The 13,759-nt window shown below is 33.5% G+C and overlaps 1 protein-coding gene across 6 annotated transcripts in view; it reads left to right on the top strand.

Moving 5' to 3' along the window:
- Positions 1 to 10,893, top strand: part of Dh44 (Diuretic hormone 44) — a 45,534-nt gene extending 34,641 nt beyond the window's left edge. Inside the window, exons 3-7 of one of the 6 annotated variants that reach the window (XM_053745650.1) lie at positions 685 to 813; positions 2,071 to 2,172; positions 3,026 to 3,188; positions 7,856 to 8,042; positions 9,900 to 10,893. In XM_053745650.1, the coding sequence (XP_053601625.1) occupies positions 685 to 813; positions 2,071 to 2,172; positions 3,026 to 3,188; positions 7,856 to 8,042; positions 9,900 to 9,936 (618 nt within the window). In that variant the 3' untranslated portion in view covers positions 9,937 to 10,893. Of the gene's footprint in view, positions 1 to 684; positions 814 to 2,070; positions 2,173 to 3,025; positions 3,189 to 3,575; positions 3,779 to 4,296; positions 4,478 to 5,499; positions 6,014 to 7,855; positions 8,043 to 9,899 lie in introns of those variants that run through there. The other 5 variants (XM_053745651.2, XM_053745652.1, XM_053745653.1 and 2 more) reach the window with 5 other exon arrangements.
- Positions 10,894 to 13,759: the final 2,866 nt, after the last annotated feature.

Below are 13,759 nucleotides of genomic sequence, written 5' to 3'. Positions count from 1 at the left end.
CTACGCGTTTTCCCAAATGATTCCTTACGAAGTAGCGAAATAAATGCTCGTTATTTATACGTATAGGTTATACGTATCAATATGATTTCTCAGAAGTCACAGAGTGGCCACCTGTCTGTCTGATATGAAATATTAAATAAAATTATCAGGTCATTGAACACACCATTGCATTGTGTTCTAATGTCGATTGTACAATAACATACATTAGAGCAGAGGTAATCGCGAGTCAGTCCATGACGATTTATTTCTGTAAACTGGAGGTTTGCAAGTATCTGGTCTATACATATATATATATATATATATACCATATTATTGTACAATCGACATTAGAACATATATATATATATATACATATATATATATATATATATCTTTAGACAATTAATATAAACTCCGTAAAATTAAAATTATATTTACGTTTGCGTTGTCTACAAATAATATGATATATTTCACTTCATCGTTTCCAACATAATTAGTATTGAAGACGTGGATTAAATTCGAGTGCTTCTAAATATTTTCCAGAAGTCAGAAAAGCAAATTAACAAATTAAAAAGGTACTTAGGTACAAGCTTTATAAATTGTCCTTGTTCAGAAATATCGAACTTCATTATTATTATTGCTAGTATAATATGATCGTAGTGGAATTATTTAAAATTAATTTATCAAAATCATCTTTGATATCAGATGTGGTGGGCGGTGTGGTGTGCGGTGGTGATGGTCGGCGCGGGCACGGCGGCGGCGCCTGCGCAGGACTCCCTCTCGCAGCTCGCACCTCTGGACCTGGTTCAAATTGATCCGTCTGCTCCTGATGACGTGAGTAGCTTTTTTATTTTTATTGCAAACGAGGAATCGTGACAGATCAAGGAAGGAAGGAGTGCTAATCTGCGAAGTTTAGGATAGAATGGTTGAATTTCACATCGGATAGAACGGCTTGGAAGGAGTTGGGGAAGACCTCTGCCCGGCAGTGGTACGGAACAGGTTAAAAAAACAATTGAGAAAAATACAAAAGAGACGGACTGAATGATAAGAGCATTGGGTTACAGTATTTTGTTATAAGTGCAGATAGATACATAAAAATAATTGTAAATTAAAGTTATTAACTCTGTAAATAATTCATTCTGTGGAACAGTATACATGATATCAGTGACACATCTTTATCAAAAGTTAATTTGTCCACGAATTAACTTTTTGAGTTTACAATGAATTGATCACGCCGATAAATAAATAAGAAAATTACGGTAGAGCCGTTGATGAAATAAAAATATTACTCTTATCTTACCATATATAAATCATATAGGTGTTTCAGCAAAATCGGTTAGATATTTTTTACAGTACTTAATTATTTAATGTGAAAAAGCTTGCGTATTAGACATTGAATACAAAATAAATAACTTTCAACAACTTCGGGTGCATATGTACTCGTATTTTTATTTTTAGTAAGGCCGAAACAATTTTAACGAGCACACAAATTTCATGCTCTCTAACTTTCTGGTTTGTTTTTATTTGGCTGGGATACACTGTCCGCGAACTGGGGTAGATAGAATATTTTGGGAAGAGTGTGTTGTGTTCGTAATGCGGAAAATTGCAGAAATGACATATAGGAGGAGAGATCTCCTCTTTGATTCAGACGCAATATTGCTTGTTGAACGAATAAAGGTCATATTTTTCACTGTGTGTGTGTAAGTACGTTGAGATAAAAAGAAATAAAATTGTTCACGATCTACTATTGAATTGGTTGAGTACTAAGGCGATCTCCAATAAATGTATTTATATTTACTGAAAATTACAATTTTAGTTTAAAATATGTGAAAAGGTACCTTATGGAGGAAGTCGTTTAAAGACGTTTCACTTGGTCATGATTATTATAAATGCGCATCATATGTCGTATACGACTACCCTACATATGGTGTCTAGTTAAAAGTTTTGTGAAAATTTCCTTTCTCCACACTTCGGCATCTTTGAACTTGCTAAAATCCGAAAACAAAGGTACCTTTGTGTTATCTTCATAACTTGACATTATGAGAAGCTTGTCTAGAATTTTCAAACTTTGGCACAATGTTTTGTTGGCAGGAGAGTGTAAGCTACGCCATGCCGTCGTCACTGGGCGGCCGATACGCAGCCGGCGCTGCCCCCTGGCTCTACCTCCTCGCCGAGATGCCTCATGATTCGCAGGTACGGATCTTATCCATTTTTGAACAATTCTAAATTTCGAATAAATGTTTTTACAAGTTAAATATTACCCGTAGTAACTAGTTACTTCAAGAATACCAACTGTCAAGAGTCAGTCAAAAAGTAACTTCAACATTTTTCTTCATCTGGGAAACTAGATAAATTGTATGAACGTTGGGATTAAATCATAGATATCAGAATATAGAATTAAATAGAGAACATTAATCAAATAATTGGAAACAGCGGAATGTCGACAGACACGTAATAACTGAACGATCTAATGCAAATTAGATTTAGGAATGGTGAAATTGCCGTTTATTATTTCAGCGTTCAACAAATTTTACCTGAAATTGTGCTTTTCGCGTAACTGGCCACTTCCAAGTGCCTTTCCAAACTTCGGTTATTTACTTTTTAAGAGTTACTCAGTCCTTTTCGCGGAGGGTCTGTAATTAGTTGAACAAATTACAATGTCAACTGGAGGCGGGTTCCAGAGAGAAGGTGTCGCTACTTTTTCTTCGAACATGACTCGCAGAGATTAAGGTAACAGTAATACCCACGAGGAGTAATGGAATGTATAGCAGTGCTGGGAAAATACTAGATTTTGTGTCTGTCTTTATCGCTTTGTTTATGACGTTATTTTGCGCGACTTGAAATTGTATTTTTCTGACGAAGAAAATATTTTGCCAAGTAGCTATTATTTTTACGTACGTAACCATAGATAATCATAGAAACAATAATAAGATATATAAGAAGTAGAAATAATTAATGTCGTAAGAAAGCTTTACTATAAAAAGAATGTCATATCTAAAAATATTGTGAAAAATAGTTCGTGTATTACACATGAGGCTTTACAAAGGTCGCTAAGAGAGGGATTCCGTCGCGGGCGCGTCGCGGTTTCTCCATCAACCCAGCAGTGGATGTGCTGCAGCGAGGAGCTGTCATCAACCTGATTGAGAGACTAGCTCAGAACAACCGCAGCTACCTCAACCGCGTCGGGAAACGGAGCCATCGAGCCACAGGTACGACTGTATAAAAATATTGATTGCTGCAATAAATTTATTACCTACATTTCAAAGGCTACCAATATATATATATTAGGATGATTTTTTTCTTTAGATTTGTATATAAAAAAAGAAGTGTTTATAGGAAAAAAAACATTTTATAAAGAGATTATACTAACTTGACTTGATTTAAAAAGTAGATGCCTGTAGAAATTGCTGAAAATTTTCGCATGTTTTTAGAACATGTCTATAGTACCCGTGCACATCTGCTACGAATATTACGGTAGATGACAATTAGAAAACAAATACAGAAAGTAGAATGGCTACAAGGATGCATGCTGCCCTATATGTTGAATGCGAAGTAGTATTGCATGCATAACAATTGTCATTTTATTATTTTTATAGATTCTAGCGAAAGGGCACCACTTTCCCTGGAGAACTGAACGGTTATTACTGTCGTAGTAATGAAGATAATTTCAAAAATGTACCAAATTACGATAAGCATAAGTACCATCTCTACTAATTAATTAATGAATCGAAAATTGTTAAAGTACAAATTATTTATTTTTTAAGAAGTATTTATTATTTCAAATAAATAATTTTAGCCATGTGTTAATTTCGATTTGCGCACCATAAGTAATTCCCAGTTATTTTGAAATGACTCCTACCTATTTAAAATTACGTAGATTCGAAAGCATTGGAATATTTTGGCAGTGATCAATTTCATTTCTGGGGAAGATAAGGTTTTATTTATAAATGTAATCGAAATAATCGTATGGCACGCCTTGGATTCGGCCATACACTTGTTCAAGCATATCTAATTGGCGCCACCAATTAAATTAATTAATTAGATTTCAAAATCATCTCGTATGTGTTCTACATATTGGGAGATATGGAGAAAATAAATTGTGTTTACATTAGTTACGCAGTTATTTACAAGAGTGAGTTATACAATTTGTTTGGAGAAATAGTAAACCAATTTATTTTCACAAAAATATGGCTTTCCCGTCAGCTTCGAGACTGAGCCAGTCTAACTACAGCCTAGTAAAACTGTAAATTTTACTTCAACTTCTTTATTATCAAGAACAAGTGGTTTCCACATGACCCGCGATCGCAAAATTCAAAGTGTTTTGATTGGCTATCCGCGCGCAAGGTCGGAGGTCGCTCCAAGCGGAGGATGCCGTCTCTTTCCATCGACCTGCCCATGTCCGTGCTGCGGGAGAAGCTGAACCAAGAGAAGGAGAGGAAGATACACATGCACCAGGCGGAGCTTAACAGGCACTTCTTGGATGACATCGGCAAACGAGGTGAGAATTTTAATTTTTGTAGGTACCTATTGCGAGTTTCTAAATTCCCAATAAGATATTTAGGCGTGTGTTATGCTTACTAGACACAATAGAGCAGCTGCCATCATCTAGCGATATGTTTTTCTAAAGGGCTTGTATGACAGTAAATAAGGGTGACGTAATATTTCATGGAGTCAAAAAGCATTAGGTTAGGAACTAATTAACATGTTATAACATCTGACGAATATGTATGAAATTTCAGGACTAATTCATATTAAGGTAAAATAAATTAGCAATAAATTTCATACATATATTAAATAAAATTTATTTAGTAGTCGGGTTTTATATTTTATTGTTTACGTAGGCAAATATCTCATGGGATATCTAATTAATACTAATTAGATATCCCATGAGATAAAAAATATACATTTTTTGTATCGAGTGTAAAGTAACGCGCTATTAAAATAATAAACTAAATTTAAAACTAGTGACCTAATAGTTGATGTCTTACATGACTTGGATCTCAGTTGTACCTACGTAACTGTTGCCTCTACTCCAATGAATATAAACGATCTCGTGACCAACTTAATAATTGAGAACCAATTACATTATTGTCAAATTCTTTCAAACGTTCGACAAACGGATGGATGCGTCATTTGGCAACAAGAGTACTTAGGAGGTAATTAAGTGTTATAAGGTAAAAACTGGAAAACTTTCGCACAGGAGTGGATAAAATTGAAAAACCTTTGCCTAGCATTTCGATACTTGATGGCTTTAAATAAAAAGAAATAAAATAAGGTAAAATGCTGTCAGCCAATAAAATAAGACTTGTATAATTTAATAGATAGAAGGCAACATAGAGAACTGAGATGCGAGATAGAATTTAATAAATTGAAGCCACACTTATTAAAGATAACTTTATTTTAAGCCATTTCATTTTGATTCCAGTCACTAATTAGATTCTGGTGTCCCGTTCAATTAATTTGTTCGAAGACATTGTAATAGCGTTGACGACCGGCAATAATATTGCTCTTTCGTTCCAGGTTCCGGCTGGGATCAGTACTAGATATGCTGTGAAGATTGCACCAATATCCGATACTCTGGCGCCAATTTATTCATGAAGACCTCCGCAATAACCGCATAAATCCTTAGATGACATTACATTTGTAGATAATTGAGAGTGGGTTTATGATAAATTCGGATTTAAGATGCATCTCAATACCTAGGTCTTTTCTATCAATATTAGCATTTTTATATAGTTTTTAATATTAAATTGTTAAGTAAATATATAACGAAAACGATTTTATTCTAGATTTAAGAAATATATGGTTTAAATAATTAAGAATTGTTATTACATTGTCACGCAAACTGTAGAAGTTATATTGCATCATTGAACATTTTTCGCAATGTCTTTATCCTGTTTTCAATTGTAGCTGTTGTTTCTGTTTTGTATCAATTAATATTTGTTTATAAATAAATTATTCGTATGCTAAAGAAATTATTTACATCATCTGAACCAAATCCAATAAAATGTACTATTGTTTGATGAAAGATCGCATTGAAAAATGCAATAAAGTTGATTAAATAAAAGTTTTTTTTTATTATACCTAAATTGACATGAAAAAAACATTTTAACTGATAATACTACTACCTCACCAATGAACTAGTAGGCAAATAAAAAAATTGTCTCACTCAAATCAAAACAAAAATACAAATACGGATGTCACTGATTTTATAGATTGAAATGAAGTGTGCAGAGTGGGGTGGTGTCCCCTATAATCACGCGATTTGTCATTACGACTACATTCTAGTACAACGAACTAAAAGTATATGCGTGGGGTACGTGACGCGTTGTGTGACGTCAATGAATTACAAATAAAAATATTAATGAAAAAATATAAATAAAGTTATTCGCGATAAAAATTCTATATTTCTCTCATTCTATTTTACAAGCTTTTAAATATAACTTGCAATGTAACTATCCCTACTATATCTCGGGTGGCATCTTGCATCTCTATTTGAATCTTCAATCGATTGGGCTGAAATTTTGGACACACGTTTAGTTTAGGTGACAATACATTATTGTGATAAACATGACATGATGATTCACCTAGGAGCTGATCCAGACGTGAGAACTCCTCAGCTGTTTACTGCACGTATATGATTTTTTGTCACTCTTTGACAACAATAAAACCTTGTGTCAAAAATATCACTCTTTTCTTCTAATTTCGATTCTATTTTTTTGAAACATTTGAAAGTTGAAAGTGGGCCTCTCTCTGCAATAGTACTCCAGTGCATAATGCAGTTAGAATGCAATATGCAGGCGTTTAATGAACAGGTCGGGTGGAAAGTGACTCCGGCGAATATTTGACATACGTATTTCCAACCTCGCAACTCGCCTCTAATTAGCTATATCGATTACAGTGAATTGAATTAGCTGGCTTAAAGTGTCATATACCTTCTAAGAGAAAGGTTATTAAAGGAAATCTCAAATTAATGAGAATAAAGATGTCATTTAAATATCATTTCCGGAAAAAAATACCTTTAACCGTTTTCGGTACCTTTAACCGAAAACGGTTAAAGGTATTTTTTTCCGTATTTGGTTTTCCAAATTATTCCTACTTACTCCTAAAACAAAACCATTAGTTTCATGAATCCCTGTTCGATTTTTATATTTCGTAATAAAACTTGAACCTACCTAAAAATATAATATTTTTTTATGAAATTACTTTAAATAAGAAATATGAATCCTTAAAATGTTTCACGAAAAAAAGAATTGAGTTTCAATTGAAAAAGATATTTCTTTTTATTTTTCTAGTGATTTAAGTTCCACTGCTGGGTAAAATCCTAAGAATCTTACTAATTTACCTATTTATTACCAATAAATAATTTTAATATATTGTTAGTCAAGTAAAATTCACCAACTTCCACAGGTTCTGGGAATAGTCGTATTTTTATCGAGATGAGCTCAATTGTTATAATGTAACAATGAGAATGACGATCATACGATATCTCCTATTTTTATTAATTAGTACCTATAAATATTTTTATAATGTCTACACAATGTTACATAAAAATATTTCACAGTATACTATACAATTTTATTTTTATTGATTTTTGATAGATTTTCGATTTTTTTATGAATATACCTACTCATTTTTCGAAGAATAGTGATATTTTCCATACAATCATCATTTTTGATACGAACTAAGTATGTATTTAAAACACTTCACACTTTTTTTTTACTAAAAAGGTCAATTTAACAAATGTTAGGTATATAAATAACATAGAAGTAAAACTCGTATTATATATGTATAATAAAACTTTTTTTTTCAATATTTTGAAACATCACTTTAAAAAAAAAACAAATAGAGAGTTAATTTTACATTAATTGTACAGAGGTTGGGCGAGCTGAGCGAAGGGCACGCGCGAGCGAAACGCAAGATGCCGTCTCTGTCTATCAACAATCCCATGGAAGTGCTGCGGCAGAGGCTGCTGCTGGAAGTGGCTCGCAAGCAGATGCGGGAGGCCAGTCAGCGGCAGGCCGTGGCCAACAGGCTGTTCCTGCAAAATGTTGGGAAACGAGGTATGGAATATTGAACGCCAAACATACGAGCGGGCGTGGATCAGAAAAAATGTCAGGAGCGTCACAGATAAAAGTCGTGTAAAATTTTAGATTTTAATATGGTGTTTCTCTCTATCAACAATTCAATGGAGGTGCCGTGGCTATGGCTTATAGAGGTAGGGGATCCTATACAGATTTACCTTTATTTAGCTTTCAAATTAATTTATTTTCTGAAGGTACATCTCCTGCGTAGCTACGTCCCAGCTCTGGATCACGGCAAGCAACTTTAAGAATTATATTATTAAGGTCTTATAGCTTGATATCATAAACTAGCACGATAAAGTCTACATGTTCAGACGAGGCGCTAGGCAGATAGAATAGAATAAATTCGAAAACATATACGATAAGCCTTAAAAAACTTCTTGCTATAAAAAGATTACTAAAGTATAAAAATAAAGTTCGTACGAACTTTATTTTTAGACCTTTATATCTTGATCCTTGCCTTATAAAGAACTCATGTGTAAAAAAATTAAATGGGTTTAATATTTTTTTTATGAAAGGTATCCTCTTTGTCTTTTTGGGCTCAAACTTTTTTGTTTAATACTTATTATGCCTTTGGCATTGGTAGGTACCTTACACAATCGAAGCAAGAAACGATGTTTCTAAGCTCCTTGAACTTTGTGCGTGATGACTGGAAAATCACTTCAGATACTTTCAGAGCAATTTGAGGCTATTATACTAAATGTTTTCCTTGTAAAATAACAAAAAAGCTTTGTTGAATTCAATGAGTTCAGATTACTCGCAAAATCTTTTTAAGTTCCTGATTTAGATTCGACGATGGCCTAAGTTTGCACGTGAGTGAAGAAGTAGATCGTCAGTCACGCTAAATCTACTGGACGGATTTGGGGTACTGGTACATTACAACCTGGAAGTGTACATATGGTAATTTTTCACCACGAAATCCTCGAGTATACAGCTCCAAGGTGCAGCTAGTTACTAAAAGGTTACAAAAAATAGTTAAAACACCTAGTTGCAAAAATTTGATAAAAAGAAATAGAAAGGTCCCTTAAAATTATGTAAAATACATTTTCGTGGTTCAAAAAACTTCGGATACTTAAAGTAGGTTCCGTTCATACCTTACAGATATTGGTATTTATAATCAGTAATTCATATTTCCATACAAAGCATTATGATACCGAATTTTGTCAAAGTCGATATAGGTGATATATGTAGATACCTATATGAAATATGTAGATTGTAGGTATTCAAAGTCGGCACTTAAAGCGAAGACGGTGTCTTTGTCGAGATAGTTTATCGCTCACTTCCATGCGACTGAAAACTCTTTAGTTTTATGCTGTATTTATCTTTCCGGAATCCATTAATGTCTGTATAGAAGCTCAAAAGTAGAAACATTAGTAAGATAACAAATCTGAAGGGTTTGTTTGCTTGACGCTACTTAGATGTTTTTAAGTAGTAAGTGATATATCCTATATGTAGGGTCTCCCAGTTAACTAATGACATTTAATAAATAAATACGTATTTGAACTTCATAAAAAAATTGTCAATTGTCACTATTAAAGCCAATATAATCTAATTTATTTAATAACCTTCCTAGTTAAATTAAATTTCATAGCTGAGTTCTCTATACATATGTTTCAAACACTCGTTAGTTGTATCTTGCATCATCGAGCACCGCATTATCGAAAATCGTTTAGCAATAGCATATAAGAAACATTATCTTACCTATATATTGGGTTATTTTACACGTACTCCGTTTAATTAAATCTATCTTACTTTAAAGTTTATTATTATATCCGATAGGATGCCATCGCAAGTCAACATTTTATCGTATTACTTAATTTTATTTTTTCTCTTTAGGATACTGGGCGAAATCTGCTTCGTCCCGCTACGATAACTAGAGAAGCCGGCCACAGACTCCCTGTAAGCTGCCACTACAAGCTGCTGTGTCAACTGACCTCAACCCTTGCCTCTAAAACACCCCTACTCCGACATATTTTCGTCGTGTCAGTATAATTGAGTATTAGCAATAAAAGTTAACAAAACCCAGATCTGCTCATCTACTAAAGTTACTCAAAAAGATTGCCTTCCTACAATCCTTGATACATACCTTGATTAGTCATTCTTTGAAGAATTTCATAAACATTTCAAGCTAACAACAAAATCTGTAAATCATTATTCCAGGCAACTGACCCTATCGTGTAAGTACTTATAATTAAATATTATTTGATGTGAATAGTATACATAGTTGTAAATTGTGGTGTATGTCAGCCAGCTCGACATCGCCGCTCGTCGCTCGTCGTGGCGCCTCGTAGTAGAGACGCAGCCTCGCCTCTCACTCTCTCTTCACTTTATTCATATTTTTCTACTCTTGTTATTGTTACGAAGAGCTATCTTAGAATTACGTATTTTCATTTACAAAGAAATATATTGTGCCAAATATGATCTTAATGTTAACTTAAGCGTGGATTAAGTCAAGTAGACGCATATTTGAAAATATTACAAATTTTAGATATAAAAGTGTACGCTAAAGAATAGTTGTTTAATTTCTACTTAAATTTTATGTACAGATTAACAGTTATTATAATTATTTATATTTTATGTTGTGTTTGGAATTGATCTCTACTAGCATATTATTAAATAGTAGAAAATGTAATAGACACAGTATAAATTACGTTCAATAAAAACGTTAAATTATTTCCTTGTGTTTCCTTGGACGTCGAATTAATATCGAATCTTGATGATAATGGAATATTTATCCATGTTATGTAGAAATTGCTTATAAATTTAGCCATATATTTACTATACTTAATAGCTAAGAATATGTGTGAAGTAATAAATTGTTTCAGAACTCTAGTGTCTTTGATATAATGAATGTGAATATTGGTGCTGTCGCTATAAAGGAATTTATAATGAAATTCCCAACTTAATGGAACTGCAGCGCTTCAAAATTTAGGCTGACAACTTGAGTCTGAGCTGGTGGGTATTTCATTCTATAAATTAAAAAATCTGGTAATAAAGATCTCAATCAACTTCGGTCCCGCTGAGGCTCTTCTTTGATGCCATTAATGAGTTTTTAAAGGGTTTTGTGCTGAAATGAGAGAACGAAAACCAGTGATTTAAACGATTTGGACTCACAAGAAACAGTTTGATAAATGTTTTATTTTATACACAAGAAATATATGGAAATAGTTTGAGTATAATGTTCTTTCCGACTATTTTCCTATTATGACTGATTTACGTTGTGTTTTAAGACTTTAGGATACACACTATAAAGTGTATTTACTTCTTCAGAAAGAAATTCGTTTAGCTACATACTTAGATCACTTATATTAAAGTTTTCGCTATGTAGGGAAATCAAAGTCATTATTTCGAAGCTTGGAGTCACACAATTTTTAAATCTACTTCACATTCTTGATCGGGAAGTAATTATTAGCACTTGTTAGGTACGATGTTGTGCTGGCTTGATGTCGTCAAGTGGGTTATGCGTGCACATGTTCTTGAAAAATAGCTAGAAAATTACAGTCGGAAAGCGGACCCTGGGCTCCAACGCTGAAGAACGGCTGGGGTAGAAATCAGGAAAACGTTCAAATGAGTTTAAAAATCGGTTCCCATGCAATACAAATAAAAGAGATACAAAACAGTTTTAATAGAATATGAATATGAGCTGTGAATATACGAGTAAATAATATAACTTTTGTTGTTAGTTGAGTTGAACCATCAGCTGACTGTGTAGTGTGAATTGCATTAGTTTTCAAACGTTTTGCCTTTTGTATTTGGTTGTATGCAGGTTCGTGGAAAATTATACAAATATTATTAGTTACAGTTTTCATTGTCGCACAACAACGTAGACGATGTCACAGTAAGATTTCCCTTTGTTAAAAGAGCGAGTGAAGCATTTCATTCGATACTAGCATAATACCTACCTATAATAAATTTACTTTATGTCATAATTAAGTGACCTCCATTCCTTTTGAGAAATCATTTCTCAGTATTTCTGCGGTAGTCCAATATGTTCGTTATTGCAATATTGACAAAAAACAATATTCACCGAAAAAAAAAAATTGTTTTTGTTAGTATAAGTTTTGTTTATCTTTCATTAGACATAGTATTAAAAATATGCAGGAAAAAAATATTATTAAATAAATCTTATCTATATTAAAATATATATATTGCATCCGTAGCGTTTCGTAGCACTATTTGTAGCGCAGCGTTCTGTAACGACGCGCGGCAGCTGGGCGGCCCTACGATACTGTGTTTTTCAGTGGTACCTAATAAACGACCAACGTACGAAAAAAATCACGACGAACATAAGAAAAAACATGACTAAAAATGCTGTGGTCTTGTGAGTTTCTAAACAGCCAGTGAATTAATAAATATATATCTTAGGAAGATGTTCTGCACAGCCTGCACCACAGAAAATTTAGCTAAGCACTTAATATTTAATTCACTAATTGGGGCTTCGCGACTTCACAACTTCGAACGAAACCGAAAACATGCGGACATGAGAGAGATATTTGAAATCAGCTATTATCGATTCTGATATTTTATGGTCTTGAATTAGAAACGATTTACGGATTATATTGAAATAATATGCCCAGTAATGAGTACCTAAGTATGCGCAGTGGTTTGATGATAAAATATTTATGTATACACCATAGATATTCATCCAGGAAGGAAATGAGAGATCGTTTGTAACCGCTTCAACTTCACTTTGACGCCTCGGGCCCGCCTCGCCGCCGTCTGGTGATAATTAAAGGTGATTTAATTTAGCCACTCCGAGAGCCACGTGATTTCATTACACTTCGACACGTTTTGAGACGACGGAAGTCGTCTGCCAAATAAACTTTTTTATTTTGAACCATGTTATTTATTTATATATTATTATTCACCAAAAAATGGTAAAAAAATGCTGACTTATGATAATAACGTTCACAACCAGTCCACCTTACACCAATAGAAATTCATTATTCTAGATAAGATATAGCCTGTTTTTTTCTTGTGGAAAAGACCTAGTCTCGTTCTTCTGGTAACAACAGATATATCCGTGATTCGATTCCAACGCTTATTTTAAATTGCGTTCGTGCAAACGAGTAGTAAAGGTATCTGGGGGAAAATCTGATAGTATAGTTCTGAAAGAGCTCGTAATCGATGCCACGCCCTATGTTTCCCTAACTTATCAACATAGTAAACGCACAAAATTCATTGAGCTAGTCGGTCTCCATAAAAAAATTGAGGAGAAGCTAACTACTGCAACCACGACTCTACTCAGTAATTTACTGTATTCTTCCAGCTCTGTACTTAGCTCCAGTATTTCTTCCAAGATTTATTTCCCATTGTGTCGGTACTAAAATTTTCAAGTTAAACGATGCTAAAAATAAGTACACCAGCAGGAAATGTTGAAAGTTTTGAGAAATCGTCTGCTACAGTTACCTATTTTCATATTCAAATTGGAAATTAGAACTTCACTCGTTCTTGTTCTCGGTGCTGTCTGTTTGTCGAGAAGATTTCACCATTTGAATAAAAATGGAATTAATATTTCGAAAATAGTAAGTTGGTAGTCATTAGTATGTAGTGTTTACGTGTTGATATAAATATTGATATTTAAAAATTAAGTTTCAGGTGATATTACTTAGATAAAACATTTATTAGTCTCCTGCAACACGTTATTTTTTTATGTACCTCCCCACTGCTGGGTAAAAGCCAGTTCTTCTCTCTTT

Source organism: Plodia interpunctella, chromosome 5, assembly GCF_027563975.2.
Source record: "Plodia interpunctella isolate USDA-ARS_2022_Savannah chromosome 5, ilPloInte3.2, whole genome shotgun sequence".
Lineage (NCBI taxonomy): Eukaryota > Metazoa > Arthropoda > Insecta > Lepidoptera > Pyralidae > Plodia > Plodia interpunctella.
The sequence above is the reverse complement of the archived record's forward strand: the minus strand, read 5'-3'. Positions and strand labels throughout refer to the sequence as shown.